The sequence below is a fragment of the Salvelinus sp. IW2-2015 genome, linkage group LG16 (genome assembly GCF_002910315.2).
Source record: "Salvelinus sp. IW2-2015 linkage group LG16, ASM291031v2, whole genome shotgun sequence".
Lineage (NCBI taxonomy): Eukaryota > Metazoa > Chordata > Actinopteri > Salmoniformes > Salmonidae > Salvelinus > Salvelinus sp. IW2-2015.
Genome location: NC_036856.1, coordinates 2,976,007 through 2,998,259, shown reverse-complemented (window position 1 = coordinate 2,998,259; position 22,253 = coordinate 2,976,007). Strand labels below are relative to the sequence as shown.

At 40.3% G+C, this 22,253-nt stretch overlaps 1 protein-coding gene and 2 pseudogenes across 3 annotated transcripts in view; 1 reads left to right on the top strand and 2 right to left on the bottom strand.

Moving 5' to 3' along the window:
• The window catches only part of LOC111975550 (26S proteasome non-ATPase regulatory subunit 1), a 102,536-nt gene that overhangs the window by 59,158 nt on the left and 21,125 nt on the right, over window positions 1–22,253 (top strand). For all 3 annotated transcript variants that reach the window (XM_070447459.1, XM_070447458.1, XM_024003885.2), the window contains 2 exons: window positions 11,925–12,041; window positions 13,707–13,809. In XM_070447459.1, the coding sequence (XP_070303560.1) occupies window positions 11,925–12,041; window positions 13,707–13,809 (220 nt within the window). The remainder of the gene's footprint in view (window positions 1–11,924; window positions 12,042–13,706; window positions 13,810–22,253) is intronic.
• Window positions 7,076–8,148, bottom strand: LOC139028977 (general transcription factor II-I repeat domain-containing protein 2B-like; annotated as a pseudogene).
• On the bottom strand, window positions 21,103–21,980 carry LOC139028976 (general transcription factor II-I repeat domain-containing protein 2A-like; annotated as a pseudogene).

The following is a 22,253-nucleotide window of genomic DNA, read 5'->3' as shown; positions in this document are numbered from 1 at the left end:
CAAAAACAAGAGAATGGAATATAATTGGATAAATTACAAAAAAGATTAGTTGATGCAGCCACCACTCGCGTGTGGATCGCTAATTGTTTTTATTTTTTTTGTTCTCCCCAATTTTTTTTTGATCTTGTCTCATCGCTGCTACTCCCCAATGGGTTCGGGATAGGCGAAAGTGGAGTCATGTGTCCTCCGAAACTCTAACGCTCTTTAACACCCACCAGCTTAACCCGGAAGCCAGACGCACCAATGTGTCAGAGGAAACGCTTTTCAAGTGGCTACCGGGGTCAGACTGCAGGCACCCGGCCCGCCACAATGAGTCACTAGAGGGCGATGACCCAATCAGAATTGCCGAATAATTATTTTTGGACACCGATTTGGCCGCTTTAAAAAAAAACACCTTTACACCTTTATTTTACTAGGTAAGTCAGTTAAAAACACATTCTTATTTTCAATGACGGCCTAGGAACGGTGGGTTAACTGCCTTGTTCAGGGGCAGAACGACAGATTTTTACCTTGTCAGTTCGGGCATTCAATCTTGCAACCTTACGGTTAACTAGTCCAACGCGCTAACCACCTGCCTTACATTGCACTCCACGAGGAGCCTGCCTGTTACGCGAATGCAGTAATAAGCCAAGGTAAGTTGCTAGCTAGCATTAAACTTATCTTATAAAAAACAATCAATCAATCATAATCACTAGTTTAACTACACATGGTTGATGATATTACTAGCTTATCTAGCATCTCCTGCGTTGCATATAATCGATGCGGTGCGCATTCGCGAAAAAGGACTGTCGTTGCTCCAACGTGTACCTAACCATAAACATCAATGCCTTTCTTAAAATCAATACACAAGTATATATTTTTAAACCTGCATATTTAGTTAATATTGCCTGCTAACATGAATTTCTTTTAACTAGGGATATTGTGTCACTTCTCTTGCAACAGAGTCAGGGTATATGCAGCAGTTTGGGCGGCCTGGCTCGTTGTGAACTGTGTGAAGACTATTTCTTCCTAACAAAGACAGCCAACTTCGCCAAACGGGGGATGATTTAAAAAAATATATATAAAAAAAAATCGTTGCACGACTGTACCTAACCATAAACATCAATGCCTTTCTTAAAATCAATACACAGAAGTATATATTTTTTTACCTGCATATTTAGCTAAAAGAAATCCAGGTTAGCAGGCAATATTAACCAGGTGAAATTGTGTCACTTCTCTTTCATTCATTGCACACAGAGTCCGGGTATATGCAACAGTTTGTGCCGGCAGTTTGGGCCGCCTCGTTGCGTACTAATTTGCCAGAATTTTACGTAATTATGACATAACATTGAAGGTTGTGCAATGTAACAGGAATATTTAGACTTATGGATGCCACTCGTTAGATAAAATACGTAACGGTTCCGTATTTCACTGAAAGAATAAACGTTTTGTTTTCGAGATGATAGTTTCCGGATTTGACCATATTAATGACCTAAGGCTCGTATTTCTGTGTGTTATTATATTATAATTAAGTCTATGATTTGATAGAGCAGTCTGACTGAGCGATGGTGGGCACCAGCAGGCTCGTAAGCATTCATTCAAACAGCACTTTCGTGCGTTTTGCCAGCAGCTCTTCGCAATGCTTCAAGCATTGCACTGTTTGACTTCAAGCCTATCAACTCCCGAGATTAGGCTGATGTAACCGATGTGAAATGGCTTGCTAGTTAGCGGTGTGCGCGCTAATAGCGTTTCAGACGTCACTCGCTCTGAGACTTGGAGTTGTTGTTCCCCTTGCTCTGCATGGGTAAAGCTGCTTCGAGGGTGGCTGTTGTCGATGTGTTCCTGGTTCGAGCCCAGGTAGGAGCAAGGAGAGGGACAGAAGCTATACTGTTACACTGGCAATACTAAAGTGCCTATAAGAACATCCAATAGTCAAAGGTATATGAAATACAAATCGTATAGAGAGAAATAGTTCTATAATTCCTATAATAACTACAACCTAAAACTTCTTACCTGGGAATATTGAAGCCTCATGTTAAAAGGAACCATCAGCTTTCATATGTTCTCATGTTCTGAGCAAGGAACTTAAATGTTAGCTTTCTTACATGGCACATATTTCACTTTTACTTTCTTCTCCAACACTTTGTTTTTGCATTAATTAAACCAAATTGAACATATTTCATTATTTATTAGAGTATAAATTGATTTTATTCATGTATTATATTAAGTTAAAATAAGTGTTCATTCAGTGTTGTAATTGTCATTATTACAAATAAATTAAAATAATCGGCCGATTTTAATCGGTATCGGCTTTTTTTGGTTCTCCAATAATCGGTATCGACGTTGAAAAATCATAATCGGTCGACCTCTACAATGTAGCCTAACATCGCTTGCAAACTGAACTTATGTGAGATTTGTTTCACTATAGAAGCATTGGTCCTCTTTAATTTTCATTCAAGGTTCATATCAAAATATTTCCAGGCATATCGGATGGTCTCCTCTCCTATAACAGTCACGCCAAGCATAGGGTTGCTGTAAGACTGAAATGGGAAAATAATATATCTGTGAAGAAACTATGAAATAATTCCCCAATAACTTCTGATATATATATTTGCATACGTTTGATGTATATATCTATAACATGAATAGTGACCACATCCCTTCCCCGAAAATACATTTAAATGTTGTTTTAATGTGATGTTAATTTCTTCTCCACCCTGCTCCATGTGTTCCATTTCAAATTTGGCTCCCAGTGGGACTTTACTTCCGGACTGTTATGACACATCTGGCAGTTCATTCTCTGTATGTTCCTATACCCTCTGTAGCCTCTGTCCGAGTTTTCAGTGCCAAAAATATCATGAATGAATGACACTGAAGTAAGCAAATGTGTGATTACTTTTCGAAAAGAGTAATACAGTGCATTCGGAAAGAATTCAGACCCCTTGACTTTTTCCATATTTTGTTACGTTACAGCCTTATTCTAAAATGGATTAAATTATTTTTTCCCCCTCATCGATCTACACACAATACCCCATAATGACAAAGCAAAAACTGTTTTTTATAAATGTTTGCAAAATAAAGAAATACCATATTTACATATGTATTTACATTCCCTTTGCTATGAGACTCGAAATTGAGTTCTGGTGCATCCTGTTTCCATTGATCCTCCTTGATGTTTCTACAACTTGATTGGAGTCCACCTGTGTTAATTTCGGAAAGGCACTAACCTGTCTATATAAGGTCCCACAGTTGGCAGTGCATGTCAGAGCAAAAATCAAGCTATGATGTCGAAGGAATTGTCCATAGAGCTCCGACACAGGATTGTGTCGAGGCACAGTTCTGGGGAAGGGTACCAAAAAATGTCTGCAGCATTGAAGGTCCCCAAGAACACAGTGTCCTCCATCATTCTTAAATGGAAGAAGTTTGGAACCACCAAGACTTTTCCTAGAGCTTGCCGCCTAGCCAAACTGAGCAATCGGGGGAGAAGGCCCTTGGTCAGGGAGGTGACCAAAACACTGATGGTCACTCAGACAGAACTCCAGAGTTCCTCTGTGGAGATGGGAGAACCTTTCAGAAGGACAACCATCTCTGCGGCACTCCACCAATCAGGCCTTTATGGTAGAGTGGCCAGAGGGAAGCCACTCCTCAGTTAAAGAAAGGCACATGACAGCCCGCTTGGAGTTTGCCAAAAGGCACCTAAATACTCTCAGACCATGAGTAACAAGATTCTCTAGTCTGATGAAACCTAGATTGAACTATTTAGCCTGAATGCCAAGCGGCACGTCTGGAGGAAACCAGGCACCATCCCTTCGCTGCAAAAGGTGCTTCAACAAAGTACTGACTTAGTACTGAGTTATGTAAATGGCATATTTCAATTTTTGCAAACATTTCTAAACCTGTTTTTGCTTTCTTATTGATGTATTGTGTATAGCTTGATGAAGGGAAAAAACGATTTAATCAATTTTAGAATAAGGCTGTAACGTAACAAAATGTGGAACAAGTCAAGGGGTCTGGAAACTTTCTGAATAAACTATGTTCAAGTCTAATAAATGATATAGAAAGGGAATGAATGAGAAGGTATACATTTTGCGCAACTCAGGAGGAGTTTGGTTTAATGTTTGGTTGGTATATCGCCACTGGTGGTCAGGGATCTAGGGGAGGGAGAAGAGGCCATCCTCTTCACCCTCGTCTTACCAAAGTAGCAAGGACCCTTCAGCACACAAAAAAGGGAATCATGAATGGAAGGGAATTAAAGTTAAAGTTCTCAATCAGCTTGCAGGTGACAAAAATACATTTCATTATTGAAAGGTTTTTACTCTAACATTTGAACATGTAACGTAATTTCATATCTGATAGTCCATATATGAAATAATGTGTGACTAAGTAGCAAAGTTACGAACCAGCTAACCTTTGACCAGAGGGGTATCCTACAAAGCAAGCTTCAGTTAGTGAAGCTTCAGTTAGTTTCACATGAAGCTCCGGCTTCATCCGTACTATGACGGTTGATATTGCTCGTCCGCCTGCTGCTAACTCTAGCAGGCTTGTAACGGCGTGTGCATTTAACACAAGGCTAATCAAACTCCGAACTCTTCATTGAGACAATGCTGAAACATCAATCCATGGGTGAGTCAGTACCATATTTTCATTTGTGCCGAAATCAAAATGAAAGACAAGTAATCTTGCAAATTCTGCAGGCTGTGGTGTGAATTAGGCTTTTAGAAGTGCCATCTTTATTATTTATCGTTAATGCCGTGTTTTGTGTGCTTATCAATGCACAAGCACCTTTTTTCCCACTCTTATCAATATTTATTTATTAAGTCATACAAAAGTTGCATTGAGTGAAGTTTAAAATACATTCTGTCATTACAAAATATGTAATGGGAAATATCTTAACATTACTAATTTCTATCACAAAAACATTTGATTAATAAAATATTAAATCAGTCATCTTCAAATGATGGTGACAGTGGCGACCCGTCATTCAGGGCAGGTGGGGCAGAGCCCTACCTGTTTGGCTAAAAAAATATACAGTACTAGTGAAAATTTGGACACACCTACTCAAGTTTTTAAAAACAATTTTCTACATTGAAGACATCAAAACTATGAATTAACACATTTGGAATCATGTAGTAACCAAAAACGTGTTAAACAAATCAAAATATAAAAAATGCCTTGAGGACAGCTTTGCACACTCTTGGCATTCTCTCAACCAGCTCCACCTGGAATGATTTCTTGAAGGAGTTCCCACGTGCTGAGCACTTGTTGGCTGCTTTTCCTTCATTTTGGGGTCCAACTCATCCCAAACCATCTCAATTGGGTTGAGGTCGTGTGATTGTGGAGGCCAGGTCATCTGATGCAGCACTCCATCACTCTCCTTCTTGGTCAATTAGCGCTTACACAGCCTGGACATGTTGGGTCATTGTCTTGTTGAAAAAAAATGATAGTCCCTTTAAGCGCAAACCAGATGAATGTCGTATCGCTGCAGAATCGCTGCGGATTTGGTGGTGCGCATGTAGCCTAAAGCCTGTTTTAGAGAGATGTAATCATCAAATATTGTAAGTGCTTTCATTGTCTGCTTATAAACCCCCTTTTTATCCTACGGTTCTGACTTGGTCAATACTGTAAGAGCGGTCCATGTTCTGAATTCTGTCGCTGTACATTTCAAAAGTGCTGAACAAATAGTTATATTGACCACGTCCATCTTAGCTCGCATATTAATGTCTTAATCGATATTAATGATTGCCTCTTATCAGCTCATCGTTCACATGACAAAGTTTGTACATCTCATATGTCAGTAGAAACCACATTTGTTTAAGCAAGTCAGCTATGTTATTTGTTTTTTTTAAATGAACTGTTTCAGCTGAATTAACTGTTTCGCTGACCGACAAGGCTCCGCTGATAGCAAGGTGTAGCGGTGGTGCGTATTCACTCCATGGTGCTGAAAAGAAAGCTTTGCTGTTGGGACAGCTTTATATTATATACCACCCTGCATACCACTGCTGGCTTGCTTCTGAAGCTAAGCAGGGTTGGTCCTGGTCAGTCCCTGGATGGGAGACCAGATGCTGCTGGAAGTGGTGTTGGAGGGCCAGTAGGAGGCACTCTTTCCTCTGGTCTAAAAGTACCCCAGTGCCCCAGGGCAGTGATTGCGGACACTGCCCTGTGTAGGGTGCCGTCTTTCGGATGGGATGTTAAAACGGGTGTCCTGACTCTCTGAGGTCATTAAAGATCCCATGGCACTTATCGTAAGAGTAGGGGTGTTAACCCCGGTGTCCTGGCTAAATTCCCAATCTGGCCCTCAAACCATCACGGTCACCTAATAATCCCCAGTTTACAATTGGCTCTTTCATCCCCCTCTCCCCTGTAACTATTCCCCAGGTCGTTGCTGTAAATGAGAACGTGTTCTCAGTCAACTTACCTGGTAAAATAACAGATAAATAAAATATTGGCCCTAACAGTTTGTGGGCACCGTTTGTCACCGTTATAGTGCAATTAATGTGCTGTGTAGTGGCTTTGCTGGCATGCTTCTAAGAAGAAACTGAGTTTTTAGGAATCATATCACAGATAAACCGACACATTATGAGATATTAGCTAGCTATATAGTTAGCTAGCTAGTTGTTATAAATGACTGTATATGGGATCATAACGTTACATTTTACTGGTAATATAGCAGTCCTGCAGATGTTCTCTCTTCCTGGCTTGCTAGCTACAGCAGCTTCATATCTAATCACTAGCCAGTTCGTTTTAGCTAGCTCTAGCTCAGGCCTGGGCAATTATTTTCCATGGAGGGCCACATTAGAATATATTTTTGCCATCGTGGGCCAGAATCCTATTACAGGATTATACATCATGTGTATGACTGTGTTGACAGATATATCTACTGTAAATCACGTCCAGATATGCTACTTTTTAACATGCACAGAAATAAACCACATCCATGTTCTCCTTTTTGGTAGGTATTTGCATTATTAAACATGCAATGAACTACACGAAGGGAAAAGTACACTGTGCATTCAGCACCACGGACAGAACTCTTGTTAACGGGTCTGCACAAAAACACAAGAGAGAGAGAGCTCAACATTACATTTAAACTACTCAATCAGTGTGAGGAGTGAAGTCTCTGATGGGCATTGACTAGAGCAGTGAAGTCCGGTATAGTTTCTGATGTCGCTATGTGCAGGATTGGTGAGAGTCCGTAAGAGATGATCTGTGCCTTGACTTGTTATATTTCATCACTGAAAATGTCTGTTCACATACATAGGTTGACCCAAACAGTACAAAAATCTTCTGAGCATTACTCCTCATCTTTGGAAAGTTTTGTTCATCGAGAAATGCATAGAACCTCGTCAGTGACATTGTTTTTAAATAGTTCTCCAATCACTGCATCAGACTGAAGATTGATAAGCTCATGTTGGGAGCGTTATCCACATTTGAAGGTGAAAGGAGAGGAAACCAACAAACTCACCGTTCAAAGCACGCAGCGGAGACGTATACTTCTCCCGCTGGTCATCTGATAGGGAACAGACTAGTAGTGTCGGAAGGTGGGTGAGATTGTTGGCTTGTACTTGGCGGGTCAGGAGGAGTAATTTTCCCTTGAAGGCTTTGACAAGGTTGTACATCTGATGTGCAAAAAGGCCCTTTTAGTTTGGAATTCAGTTCATTCATGAGGGCCATAATGTCCACGGTGATGGCAAAATCAGCCAACCATTATGTATCTTGCAGTTGAGGGAAATCCACATATTTTCCTTTCATTTGCAAGAAGTCGCCAATCTCCGACTTCAAGCACCACACCCTTTTTAAGCACCTTTCCCAAAGTCAGCCATCTCACGTTTGTGTGGTAGGGGAGATCTGCATGATCCGACTGTCTCTTCCAACAGTGAGACAAACTGCCTGTGGTTTAAAGATTTTGCTCTTATGAAGTTTACCACTTTAGTGACTATGTAAAACATGGTTCATTTTCGGAACACATTTACAGAGCACCTCCAGATGAATAATGCAATGCAGAAAAATTATTTTCTGATCTGGGTTCAGCTCTGCTACTTGTACTTGTATCCTTTTGAAAAGGCCAATGTTTTTTCCTGTCAAGTTTGGGCTGGATAACCTTTCAAAACTCAGTCCCAGCTTTGCCGCACACTCCTCCAATAAATCTTTCCCTGTGGTTGTGCTCTTCATTGACTGCACTGAAGCAAGCTCCTCTGTAATTTCAAAGTCTAGGGTTATGCCTCTTAACCTCTCTAGGGTGTGTGGGACGGTAGCGTCTCACCTCGTCAACAGCCAGTGAAACTGCAGGGCGCCAAATTCAAAACAACAGAAATCCCATAATTAAAATTCCTCAAACATACATGTATTTTACACCATTTTAAAGATACACTTGTTATAAATCCAGCCACAGTGTCCGATTTCAAAAAGGCTTTACGTCGAAAGCAAACCAAACTATTATGGTAGGTCAGAGCCAAGTCACAGAAAAACACAGCCATTTTTCCAGCCAAAGAGAAGAGTCACAAAAATCAGAAATAGAGATAAAATTAATCACTAATATTCTGCCCTTGAGTTGCGTTCCCATGCAAAACTAGACAGATAGCTAACAACTAAGTCTTCAATAAAACTCCCAAGGCGTGACTTTTCTTGAATGAATATTGAAAACGTTTATGTTGTAAAACTGCAAAACACAGAAAAGAATATACTTTAGTATTCAATTCACACCAACATACTGTAGCTGTACATTATACATTTGAAGTTGCATGAATACAAAGCACGTGCTACGGTACCATGCATCTGGCATGATGCCAAACCATATAGCTAATTGCTTTCTCATATGGTAATTGACTAACTCCTTTCATTACTCTAATAATGTACAACCATCTATGTAGAATAACAAGGCATATTACACTAGAAACAGTAACAAAAATACAGTATTGTATATTTTACAATTCGTTTGCATGACGCACGAGCAAAGTAATACAGCTAACATCATACATGAAAGGCATTGCAATTTGTGAGTAAATGCAACCAACCAACATTGATATGTAAGAAACTCTATCAATAACAAGATTATCATCATTAGCTAAATGCTTGAATCGAACTTACAAACAAATATTTTCCAAGGCTGAAGCGTGACAAGAAATAACTACACTGAAAGACCTGCACCGTAGCGTTGTTTTTAGCTGCTTCTAAGCGTGCAGAACGAATTCTCTACTTCCTGATTGCGTACAGTCTAAGTACCAGAAAGCTCCACTAGGGGGCAAATAACACCATGGAACACAATGAAAATCCATTTTAACTATTGTAATAAAATAATCTGTTACCTTCTAACAGGATGGCAGCACAACTAACCTTTGATGATCTTCATCAGATGACACTCATAGGACTTCATGTTACACAATACATGTATGTTTTGTTCGGTAAAGTTCATATTTATATCCAAAAATCTGAGTTTACATTGGCGCGTTATGTTCAGTAGTTCCAAAACATCCGGTGATTTTGCAGAGAGCCACATCAATTTACAGAAATAGTCATCATAAATGTTGATGAAAATACAAGTGTTATACATGGAATCCACTTCTCCTTAATGCAACCGCTGTGTCAGATAACAAAAAAACTTTACGGAAAAAGCAAACCATGCAATAACCTGAGTACGGCGCTCAGACGACAAATCAACCCAAAGACATATCTGCCATGTTGGAGTCAACAGAAGTCAGAAATAGCATTATAAATATTCACTTACCTTTGATCTTCATCAGAATGCACTCCCAGGAATCCCAGTTCCACAATAAATGTTTGTTTTGTTCGATAATGTCAATTTTTGTCCAAATTCCTCCTTGTTGTTCGCGTGTTCAGTACACAATCTAAACTCACGACGCGTGGGCAGGTCTAGGCAAAATTCCTTTGTCTTCAGAAATGCGATGGAACAGAGCTCTCTCTCGCATGGTCAGCGCATATTCAGCTCATGGCAGACCTTACTCAATCCCCTCTCATTCGGCCCCACTTCACAGTAGAAGCATCAAACAAGGTTCTAAAGACTGTTGACATCTAGTGGAAGCCTTGGGAAGTGCAACATGACCCAATTTCCACTGTATCTAGGATAAGCAAAGAGTTGAAAAACTAAAAACCTCAGATTTCCCACTTCCTGGTTGGATTTTTTCTCTCAGGTTTTTACCAAATCTACTAATAATATGCATATCCTAGCATCTGGGCCTGAGTAGCAGGCAGTTTACTCTGGGCACGCTTTTCATCCGGACGTGAAAATACTGCCCCCTACCCCAAAGAAGTTAAGAATATCAACAACTGCGTCTTGTCACGTGCATCACTGCTCTCATCCAGGGCCAAGGAGAAATGGGTGAACTCCTTTACATTTCAACTGTTGTTCCATGTTCTCTGCGATGTCCTCAACACATTTTCAAACAGCTCTTTCTTGTTGGGGCAAAGTATTGCTGCAGAGTCAATTAAACATTATTTAATGATTTCGCCCTCAGCGAATGGCTTGCTATGTTTTTAGCAATTTTGTGGGACAGTACATAGCTAGCTCTCGCAATTCTGTTTGCTGAATGCAGTTTTGTGAAAAGTCCTTGCTTCTTTTCCAACTGAGAAACTTCTCTGCTCAGAAGACATATTCCTATATTTTTCTGCATGCTTCATCTGGAGGTGTTGCTCTCTTTGCACACTAAGCACACAGCTTTCTCTGATACCTCAAAGAAATATTTCGATGTCCACTCTTGTTGGAACAGCCTACATTCATTGTCTACCCACCTTAAAACTTTTTTTTATTTTTTATCCTGTCCCACAGGCGGTGGGAGTTAAATCGTTACACAAAGGCGAGTATTGGGCTTTTAAAATGAATAACAAATACGTTTTTCGAAACTTTACTATTGCAAATTCTTTGATCTGAGCATGATTCCGTGGCCCGTGTTGAATCTTGTCCTGTGCCGCATGTGTCCCCCGGGCCTGCCTTTGCCCAGGCATGTTCTAGCGCATACCTAATGACAAATGCTTTTTAAATTGTCAATATGAGCATTTGACTTTGTGCCGTTGTCAATGAAACAATTACATCAAAAAGACGAGAAGACCTAAATCAGGTAGTCTAGCTAGCTACCTTGTCTCGTTTAGGCTGATTCAGTAATTGTCTAACGTTACTCGGCTTGTTATCAATTTTTTTTTTTTATCACAGACTCATCGGAAAAGTGCTCATATAATTCACATAAAAACAGATTGTATACAGTTTCTTACCTTAATATTGTTGTTCTGATCTCATTCACTTTCAGTCTCCGTGCAAAAATTCACAATTTGCTCAGTCCTACCAATGACTCATTGGCATCAGTTGTTACTATGACAATTCAAGATGGCGCTACCCATACCTCTAATAGTAAATGCTCACAATCAAAATACAAAAAATGCAGATGTTTCCATGTTAAATGCACTTGTTTCGTATTAGTGGATTGAATACATCTCTTTGCTTAGCTTTACTTTCTAAAGTGTTTTCAATCTTTGAATCTGATAGAGATCTCAAGTGTAGGCCTCATCTTGGGTCCTCACTGCTGAAGTTTGCCCTGGCACAGCTGAGCCCGCCCTTCCTCAGAAGCCCCTGGTATCTTGTGCCAAGCGGCTGAGCTGGCACCCTCTGCCAGGCTTACTTCTTAATACCCAGGAGAGCGCTGGTCCAAACACTGGCCTAGAAGTTCCTAACTGGACTGAGAGAGCTCACTGTTTACCCACCTGAGTCTCTTCTCCCTTAAGGAGCTGGGGCTTATCCTCATGTAGAACAGCAAAGTACTGTGCTCGTACTTAGCGAGTAGCACCTAACTTTATCTATGTATTTATTTGGAGTCTAAACAACACAATAACCTCGTCTTGAGGATTTACCTGTTTTCTGTTCAAGTTGTCATCTAGGTATTTGTTTAGTTTGTGTATTGTATTATCATTGAAAAGTTATTTTGTTCTTTCTCTCTTCTCAGGAGGCCATCAACCTGCTGGAGCCCATGACTAATGACCCGGTGAACTATGTAAGACAGGGCGCCCTCATCTCATCAGCCCTCATCATGATCCAGCAGACCGAGGTCACCTGTCCCAAGGTGAGTGGAAGTGAAACAGTCCATCCCATTCACAGCCCGCATTTAGGAGAGAAATTGGCGACCAGTAACTTTGTTATTCACTGACTTTAATATATCTTCGTTGTATGGCTGATGGTGGAATTATCTGTTTGCATGGTATGCTACTGTAGCCTATTGAAATGTTCTCAACATTGTCTAGAATGTTACTTTTCGTTGCCTGGCTTGCTAGATTGACATATCTTAAATACATTTTTTAACCGTTTGGTTTTTTTGTTGGTGGGGTGGGCGTGCAAAAAATTATGCGGGTTATGTTGCTATTTGGACCAGTCTCCTGCGCTGTCATGCAGACTGCTGTTTTTGTGATATACTTTTTCATAATGACAAAGACAAGTTTTATGTCGGACAACAAAAATAGAATGTTCATGATTTAATCCATGCCTAAGACGGTAAGATGAAAGGCGATGTTGATACTGAGGGGTTGGCGAGACTTTGAAATACCTTACCGCAATCATGACTATGCTGGTTGGCGGAAATAAAAGTACAGGCTTTGACGCCAGTAATACCTTTCAGATATAAAGAAAAGGTGGCAGGTTTTCGGTTCTGTTTGAAAGGGATATCAGTCAGCAGAGGGTAGGAAAGGGAAGGGTGGGGAGGCTAGCTAAAAGGAGCTGCTCTCTCTCCCCGTTTTTGCACAACAAGCTCTGTCACAGCCGTTTAAGAAATGCCAGACTCATTTTCAAAGCGTCCTCTGGTCTCGGCCTGTAGATCAACAGCCTTTGAGCTCGGGGTGGTGTGAAAGATTGTGCAAGAGACTCTCATTTTAAATTGGAAACTGCAGGAGGCACAACACGTGTGCCTGTGTAATTTTCAGCGTCTTTACAGATTTTGTTTGGTGTGCTCTGTCATTGGTGATGGTGGCATGGCAGCTAGCGTGACAGTGCGGCGGGTGTGTCAGTACACCTTGGGCATGCAGGTTGTTTATGTAGGCCTACACTGCCATACTGTTATGGACTGCCCGCCTGCTGTTTTTTTTTTCTCTGCACACTTTTATTTTGTGCCCCACACACGGTACATATGTGCCAATAACGTAAACGCACATGCTCAACTAAACTTTTCTTTCATACACACTCTGGGTTATTTCGTTGCATGACATTTTTTATGATTGAAGCCACGCTGTCATTAATTGCGGTGGGCCTGTTTTAAATGTGAAGCCACACTGATATTTTCAAGTGTTCTCGAGACAGGAAGGCGATTCGGTGCAGTTGTGTTAAATCGTGTTCGTCGAGTGTGTGCTTCGGTGCCTCACACTCCCAGGTGGGCCACTTACTTTACAAAACTCATTTTTAAAATATCTTACATGGAATTATTAATGGTAATGTTTTAACCATATAACCCTTCTTATATATTTATTATCGAGAAGTGTGGCTAGTGAGTTTTTAACCAGCTAATAGTGGCTCTCACTTCACGTCAGTTCCAAATGTGGGCCCCGGCATGCATATTGACTTTATCAAAGCCAAAGTGACGTTGGTAGCCAAAAGGTTTCCCATATGCAGCTGAAAAACCAGACAACAAAGAACTTAAGTATATTTCATCGAATACGAGTGCTAGATTGTAATGTGGAGGCCCACCAAATAAACTGAACAATGAGTTTGAGTCATAATGGTTTTTGTTGCTTTCCCGGCACAGGTGAACCAGTTCCGGCAGCTCTACTCCAAGGTCATCAATGACAAGCATGATGACGTCATGGCCAAGTTCGGGGCCATCCTGGCCCAGGGCATCCTGGATGCAGGTCAGTCTTGTGTCAAGTGTGTTTGCCTGATATTTGGTGGCAGCGGTGGGATTTCTTCAGAAAACTTGTGGGTGTATCTGTTTGTCTGCTCTTTAGGGAAAGTGTGCCTGCGTGTGTGTGTGTGTTGGCAAGATTTACAAGGGGTCCAGTTCCAGCCGCCCCTCAGGGCTTGACCACCCCTGTGTCCTGTGATTTTCCCCGACTTCCTTCTCTGGAAGCGATCATGCTACGATGCATTAGCACCTGGCTGTTCAGCACTGAGAACAGCCACATGACTCTTGATATTACTGTTAGTCTGACGGTGTGTGTGTGTGTGTGTGTGTGTTCGCCAGGGTTTCCGTTAGCCGTTAGTGCTGAGATTAACCAAAATGTCAATGTTTTTTTTGTGGTTATTAAACAACTAATTGACCGACGTCAATTAGTTGGATACACTTTTACGTCTGCTACGTTAAGTTAGATGATACACACGGCCACATGAGAGGAATGTTCACAACACAACAACAGGAAAGAGGGATGGAGAAAGTTTGAAAGTATGTCTGATCTACTTTGAAAAACGAGTAAAAAAAATTGTCAGACAGCTCTGCATCATACTTAGACAGGCTAACCTAGCTAAATAGGATAACTAAAGACAGTACAGTATGGGGAAAACAGAGAGACTGTAATGTTAGATGGTTGGCTGGCTGCTACTGCCTGAGTAGAGATCAGATGATGACTAAGGAATCAACAATTATGAAGTCATCAAATAAAACTAAGTAATATACACAACTGAAATATTTGATTATTTCGATGGAATATTTTCAATGTTTTTGGTTTTGGAATTTCTATTAAAAAGCTCTAATAATTTTAATGTCATTATTTCATAATGCATTTAATGTTTAAAATATTAATAGAAATCGAAAACCGTGATGTTTTTATAATTGCACCTAAACCGAACCGGCCTAAAAAAACACATCAGTCATCACTATTATCTCGCATTTGTACAGAAAATCTATAAATGAAAAGCCGATAAATAAAACTGATGTCGGCCAATTGTCCGGGAGAAGAAATAAAGTCCCATTGTAAAATAATTATTTTTTGCCTATTCATTGATGGAAATACCAGTCAATGTAAATACATTTGACCGGTCAAAATTGGTCTATAGGTTTATAATTTAGTGGAATTAAATTGGCGGGTGTGTATTTTCGTTAGTCATTATGTTTATCACACAGAATACATATACAGAGCCTATGATGAGCAGAAATCTGTTAGACAGCGCGAGAGCTGCTGCTACAGCTTCATAAACAGCTCATTTGTCTGGAGTGAAACGTGTATTTAAAAGACCAATCATTGCATAACAATTCTAAATGCAATCGTGTGTTAAAGTGGAAGAGAAGAGGACTGGCCACCCCTCATAGCCTGGTTCCTCTCTAGGTTTCTTCCTAGGTTTTGGCCTTTCTAGGGAGTTTTTCCTAGCCACCGTGCTTCTACACCTGCATTGCTTGCTGTTTGGGGTTTTAGGCTGGGTTTCTGTACACCACTTCGAGATATTAGCTGATGTACGAAGGGCTATATAAAATAAACTTGATTTGATTTAAACAGTTTTGATGGCCACGATTTAAAAATATATCTATTTTTTTATTTCTCAACTGGTAATTGAAGCAAGCTTTCCATTTGCCATTCAAGTGCATATAGGCAACGGTAGGCAGGCTTCAGTGCGTCACACACCACTTTGCAATGAGGTGGAGGCAGTATGCATTTTTAACATACACTAAATTGTTTGAAACCTGAATGTTTTACTTCATATTATGATGCATGTCTTACCTTGCTTAAAAGTCAAATCCGACCATAGAAACGGGGAGGCAATTATTTCATAGACTTCCATATGTCATTAGCCTATTTCTCTCATGTTCTATAGACTGTTTGGCTATTTAGCAACAAAACTGACGCATGCTCAACTATGGGGCAAAACAGACTGGGTTAGCTTAGATTGTTGACTTCATGTAAGCTATATTTCGTGTCTAATGTTTATTGAAAACATAAATACATTTGCAGAATGAGCACTTGCTGTCTCTCAAATACATCGTTAAAGTTGTTGGTTAGCTAGCGAATTGTAGCCATATTAGCGTTGATATGAAATCAATGGAAGCGCGCACGTCGTTTTCGTGACGTTGTAAGCTAACCCATCTAATGGTTTTCAAGTCCACTTTCTTTCATTGTCCACTAGCCAAAGGTACAATCATAGTTATATTAGCAACCCATGCTAGTTGTTGCATCTTAAGCTCTCCCCTCTTTCTACATTTCCAACAGATATTTTGATCTCTGTCACATGAAACTGCTGGCGTGTGCTTTTGACAAAAGGGTTTTCCCGCTAATTGCATTATGGAATGAACATTCCCATGTAGCCTACTGCCTTCTGCGCATTGCTGTACGTATAATGTGAAGAAATAATAGTTAATCAACATTTTAAGCTCAACGTTCTGATCTGTTGCATCAGCCTCATTGCTTTAAAATATATACAGTGCATTCAGACCTCTTGACTTTTCCCACATTTTGTTAGCCTAAATTATTCTAAAATTTATTCTAAAATGGATTGAATAGTTTTTCCCCCTCGTCAATCTACACACAATATATCATAATGGCTAAGCAATAAAACTTTTAGTGATTTTTTGTTGTTGCAAATATATAAAAAAAATTACTCAGTGCTTTGTTGAAGCACCTTTGGCAGAGATTAAGCCTCAAGTCTTCTTGGGTATCACTACAAGCTTGGCGCACCTGTATTTGGGGAGTTTTTCCCATTTTTCTCTGCAGATCATCTCAAGCTCTGTCAGGTTGGATGGTTACCCCTTACAAGGTACAAATTGAGGATGGGGGGGGGGGGGGGTAACTAAATCAACAAAGCCACCAGTTTCACTAAATCACATTGATTTCTCTTAATCCCAGGCCAAGGGCCTCGCTAACGTTTCCATTAGTCATTTTAGCGTAACAAGCTTTTAAAAGTGAAAAGGGAACAAATGTCAGTAAAACAATGACCTGGCACGGCTAGTATAAGAAGAGTGGGTGGTGTTTGCTGTGATTAGGCGGTCAAGGGCTGGGGGTGCAGAGTTAGATTAATGGACTGCCATTGCCCTCTGGGAGACAAATACGGAGAGGAGGATGGAGGGAGTCGGAGGAAGAGGTGCAGAGGAGTATCAGGATGAAGGGAAAAGCAGGGTGATTGGAATCAGTGTTGGGAGAAGGGGAGGTCCTTCCCCATATAAATAATGTAAAAAGTCCTTTCAAAACGAGTTACTTTGGAGGAATCATTCGATTTAAAATACATTGTTACACTGGAAATGGTTCCAATGTAAAATCAGATCAGACAATAGTGGTTAAATCACGTGCCGCTTCAGCCCAGTTTTTTTCTATGTAATTACAGTGATGATGACTTGTGGGTTATTTAATTCCTTTATTTTGACATCTGAAATGGTGCCTCCTAATGCCCCGAACAAATGGATTTTGTCGCCAGAGTGACTCACAGATTCGAGTTGCTGCGCCTAAATTAGTGTCACACAAGTCTCTTTAAAACTTAAGACGCCTCTGGAAGGAGGGGTATGCTCTGTTTTTGTCAACCTATATGGGAATCGAATTGTAATTTTCCTAGGAGGGGACTTCTTTTCCCAGAATCCATAGGTGTTATGTGATTACTAGCTAGATCAACTTCCATTTTTTTTTTGTGGTGGCATAAGGTCCATCGGCAGTACAGAGCAGAGGGATTTCTTTAGAAAGTTGCCCTGGATAAGAGCATCTTCTACATTATAAAAAAAAAAAAACGTTTTGGAGGAGCTTTGAGAACTGAATACATGAACAGACACTGAAAAGCTTCACATTTAGGGCCGAGATTAAAAGGAGTATAATTCTACGTAATGAATGAGGGAATGTCTGGCGAGACAGAGGGAACGGTTGGGTGTGCGGTTTCTTTGCGAGAGCTGCTTTCGAAGGCTAAACCCTCGGTAATGAGCGCCAGAGATCATGAAATGGAACCCTAATGGTTTCCGCCTGTCACATTTCATATGATTATCCAACCCCACTCATAACTTAAGACTAATACTCCACATCTGAAATGAAAGTGGTACACCAGAAGTGAAGTGATGGTTCTTTAGGTGGAAGCTGCCTTTACAGTACTCAACACATAGCCTTTCTGCCTGCCTCAACACATGGATGTGTATCTGGGAGCAGTGGCCTGACGGTTAAGGGTAGTAGAGTGAGAGGAAGAGGCGATAGTGTGTTATCTGGCTAACGATCCCATATTAAGATCTTGTCTGGGCGGTCTAATGCGACAGAAAACAGAGGGGACTCGGGAGTTCTTTATCTTGGCAGGAGAATGGGGGCTCCCGGTTTGATCTTGTCTGTTGCTGTAGTGGCACGGATCGGCTAAAAGCATTATGGGAACACAAATATTGCAAAAGACTAACCCTACTGCAGTATGAGTGCAATATAGGCTCCTTTACTATAATGTGACACACACACATACACACACAAAGTGCACATGCACAGCATAATTCTGATTTAAACTTGTTGCCAGTGTTAAATTATTATTTGAAGTATTCTTCAAAATGAAACAAGGCTTGGTTGTGTATACACCCGCACCTGATGTGTATTTAGACAGCATTTAACACATAGAGGGACCTGCTGGTCTCTATCGAGGTAATACACAAGGCCCAATGTTAGCAGTGTGACGTATGCCTTTCTGCTCCAGCCTGTGTTTGGGGTATGCGTATACACATCTGTGAGTGTGTGTGTGTGTCAAGTGTTTGATGTGCAACTCTCTGGGACCCCACACACAAACACAAATGTAGACTGTATGCTTGCACGCACACACAAAAGCGCTCACTGTACCCTTGCGCGCAGACCAGGGTTTACAGACGTTTGACTGAAAGCATTTTTATTTCACGGACATTTGAGAAATTTACTGGACCCATATGAGCAACGTGGGCATCCACCCACGGTGCTCAGAATGACAGAAATAGTGCAGATTGTATATTCCATCAATGTAATTGTCGGAATCATTTCCAATCCCCCATATATTTATGTAAATGTGCTAATTAAATTTGCTAACATTTCTAAAAACCCGTTTTTGCTTTATCTGTGTTTGTGTGGAGATCAGGACTGGACAATTATTTTTCATGGAGGGTCACATTAGAATATATTTTTGCCATCGCGGGCCAGAATCCTATTACAGGATTATACATCATGTATATGACTGTGTTGACAGATATATCTACTGTAAATCACGTCCAGATATGCTACTTTTTAACATGCACAGAAATAAACCACATCCATGTTCTCCTTTTGGTAGGTATTTTCATTATTAAACATGCAATGAACTACACGGAGGGAAAAGTACACTGTGCATTTAGCACCACGGACAGAATTCTTGTTAACAGGTATGCACAAAACACAGAGGAAGCTCAACATTACATTTAAACTACTCAATCAGTGTGAGGAGTGAAGTCTCTGATGGGCATTGACTAGAGTAGTGAAGTCCGTATGCGCAGGATTGGTGAGAGTCCGTAAGAGATGATCTGTGCCTTGACTTGTTATATTTCATCACTGAAAATGTCTGTTCACATACATAGGTTGACCCAAACAGTACAAAAATCTTCTGAGCATTACTCCTAATCTTTGGAAAGTTTTGTTCATCGAGAGATGCATAGAACCTCGTCAGTGACATTGTTTTTGAATAGTTCTCCAATCACTGCATCAGACTGAAGATCGATAAGCTCAAGTTGCAGATCAGTGGGAGCGTTATCCACATTGAAGGTGAAAAGAGAGGAAACCCAACAGCATGTCATTTTCCAACACTTTGAAATCCTCAAAACGACGAGAAAACTCAGTTCAAAGCACGCAGCAGCAATGTATACTTCGCCCGCTGGTCATCTGATAGGAACAGACTAGAAGTCGACCGATTAATCGGCATGGCCAATTAATTAGGGCCGATTTCAAGTTTTCATAACAATCGGTAATCAGCATTTTGGGATACCGATTTATATTGCTGCCACTGCGTGACAGGCTGACCACTTGTTACGCGAGTGCAGCAAGGAGCCACGGTAAGTTGCTAGCTAGCATTAAACTTATCTTTAAAAAACTATCAATCTTCACATAATCACTAGTTAACTACACATGGTTGATGATATTACTAGGATAACTAGCTTGTCCTGCGTTGCATATAATCAATGCGGTGCCTGTTAAATTATCATCGAATCACAGCCTACTTCGCCAAACATGGGGTGATTTAACAAAAGCGCATTTGTGAAAAAAGCACAATCGTTCCACGAATGTACCTAACCATAAACATCAATGCCTTTCTTAAAATCAATACGCTGAAGTATATATTTTAAACCTGCATATTTAGTTAAAATGAATTAATGTTAGCAGGCAATATTAAGTAGGGAAATTGTGTCACTTCTCTTGCGTTCATGGCATGCAGAGTCAGGGTATATGCAACAGTTTGGACCGCCTGGCTCGTTGCAAACTAATTTGCCCGAATTTTACATAATTTTAACATAACATTGAAGGTTGTGCAATGTAACAGCAATATTTAGACTTAGGGTTGCTGCCCGTTCGATAAAATACGTAATGGTTCCGTATTTCACTGAAAGAATAAATGTTTTATTTACGAAATGATAGTTTCCGGATTTGATGATATTAATGACCAGTATTGCTGTGTTTATTATATTATAATTAAGTCTATGATTTGATAGAGCAGTCTGACTGAGTGGTGGTAGGCAGCAGCAGGCTCGTAAGCATTCATTCAAACTTTACTGCGTTTGCCAACAGCTCTTAGCTTCACAGCGCTGTTTATGACTTCAAGCCTATCAACTCCTGAGATTAGGCTGGCAATACTAAAGTGCCTATTAGAACATACAATAGTCAAAGGTATATGAAATACAAATGGTATAGAAATAAATAGTCGACGCGTCATAATTCTTATAATAACTACAACCTAAAACTTCTTAACTTAACTGGGAATATTGAACCACCAGCTTTCATATGTTCTCATGTTCTGAGCAAGAAACTTAAACGTTAGCTTTTTTACCTGGCACATATTGCACTTTTATTTTCTTCTCCAACACTGTTTTTGCATTATTTAAACCAAATTGAGAATGTTTCATTATTTATTTGAGACTAAATAGATTTTATTGTTGTATTATATTAAGTTAAAATAAGTGTACATTGTTCATTCAGTATTGTTGTAATTGTCATTATTACAAATGTATATATAAAAATCGGCCAATTAATTGGTATCTGCTTTTTTTGGTCCTCCAATAATCGGTATCAGTGTTGAAAAATCATAATCGCTCGACCTCTAGAACAGACTAGTAGTGTCGGAAGGTGGGTGAGATTGTTGACTTCTACTTGGCAGGTCAGGAGGATTAAGTTTCCCTTGAAGGCTTTGACAAGGCTGTACATCTGATGTGCAAAAAGGCCCTTCCCTTGTAGTTTGGAATTCAGTTCATTCATGAGGGCCATGATGTCCACGGTGAAGGCAAAATCAGCCAACCATTCTGTATCTTGCAGCTGAGGAAAATCCACATATTTTCCTTTCATTTGCAAGAACTCAGCAATCTCTGACTTCAGGTCCAACACCCGTTTAAGCACCTTCCCCAAACTCAGCCATCTCATGTTTGTGTGGTAGGGGAGATCTACATGACCTGACTGTCTCATCCAACAGTGAGACAAACTGTGATTTTAAAGATTTTGCTCTTATGAAGTTTACCACTTTAGTGACTGTATCCACAACATGGCTCATTTTCAGAACACATTTACAGAGCAGCACCTGATGAATAATGCAATGCAGGAAAATAATTTTCTGATCTGGGTTCAGCTCAGCTACTTGATCTTGTATCCTTTTCAAAAGGCCAATGTTTTTTCCTGTCATGTTTGGGCACCCATCAGTGGTCACACTGGATAACTTTTCAAAACTCAGTCCCAGCTTTGCCGCACACTTATTTAACCTCGTCCAATAAATGTTTCCCTGCAGTTGTGCTCTTCATTGACTGCACTGAAGCAAGCTCCTCTGTAATTTCAAAGTCTGGGGTTATGCCTCGTAAGAACATCAACAACTGTGCAGTGTCACGTGCATCACTGCTCTCATCTGGGGCCAAGGAGAAATATGTGAAATCCTTTACCCTGTCTTTCAACTGTTGTTCCATATTCTCTACAATGTCCTCAACACACCGTGTCACTGTTTGTCTTGACAGGGAAACATTTTCAAACAGCTCTTGTCGGGGCAAGTATTGCTGCAGAGTCAATTAAACATTCTTTAATGATTTCACCGTCAGCGAATGGCTTGCTATGTTTAGCAATTTTGTGGGACAGTACATAGCTAGCTCTCGCAATTCCATTGTTTGCTGAATGCAGTTTTGGGAAAAGTCCTTGCTGCTTTTCCAACTGAGAAAGCAACTCTTTCAATGCACTTGCCCTCT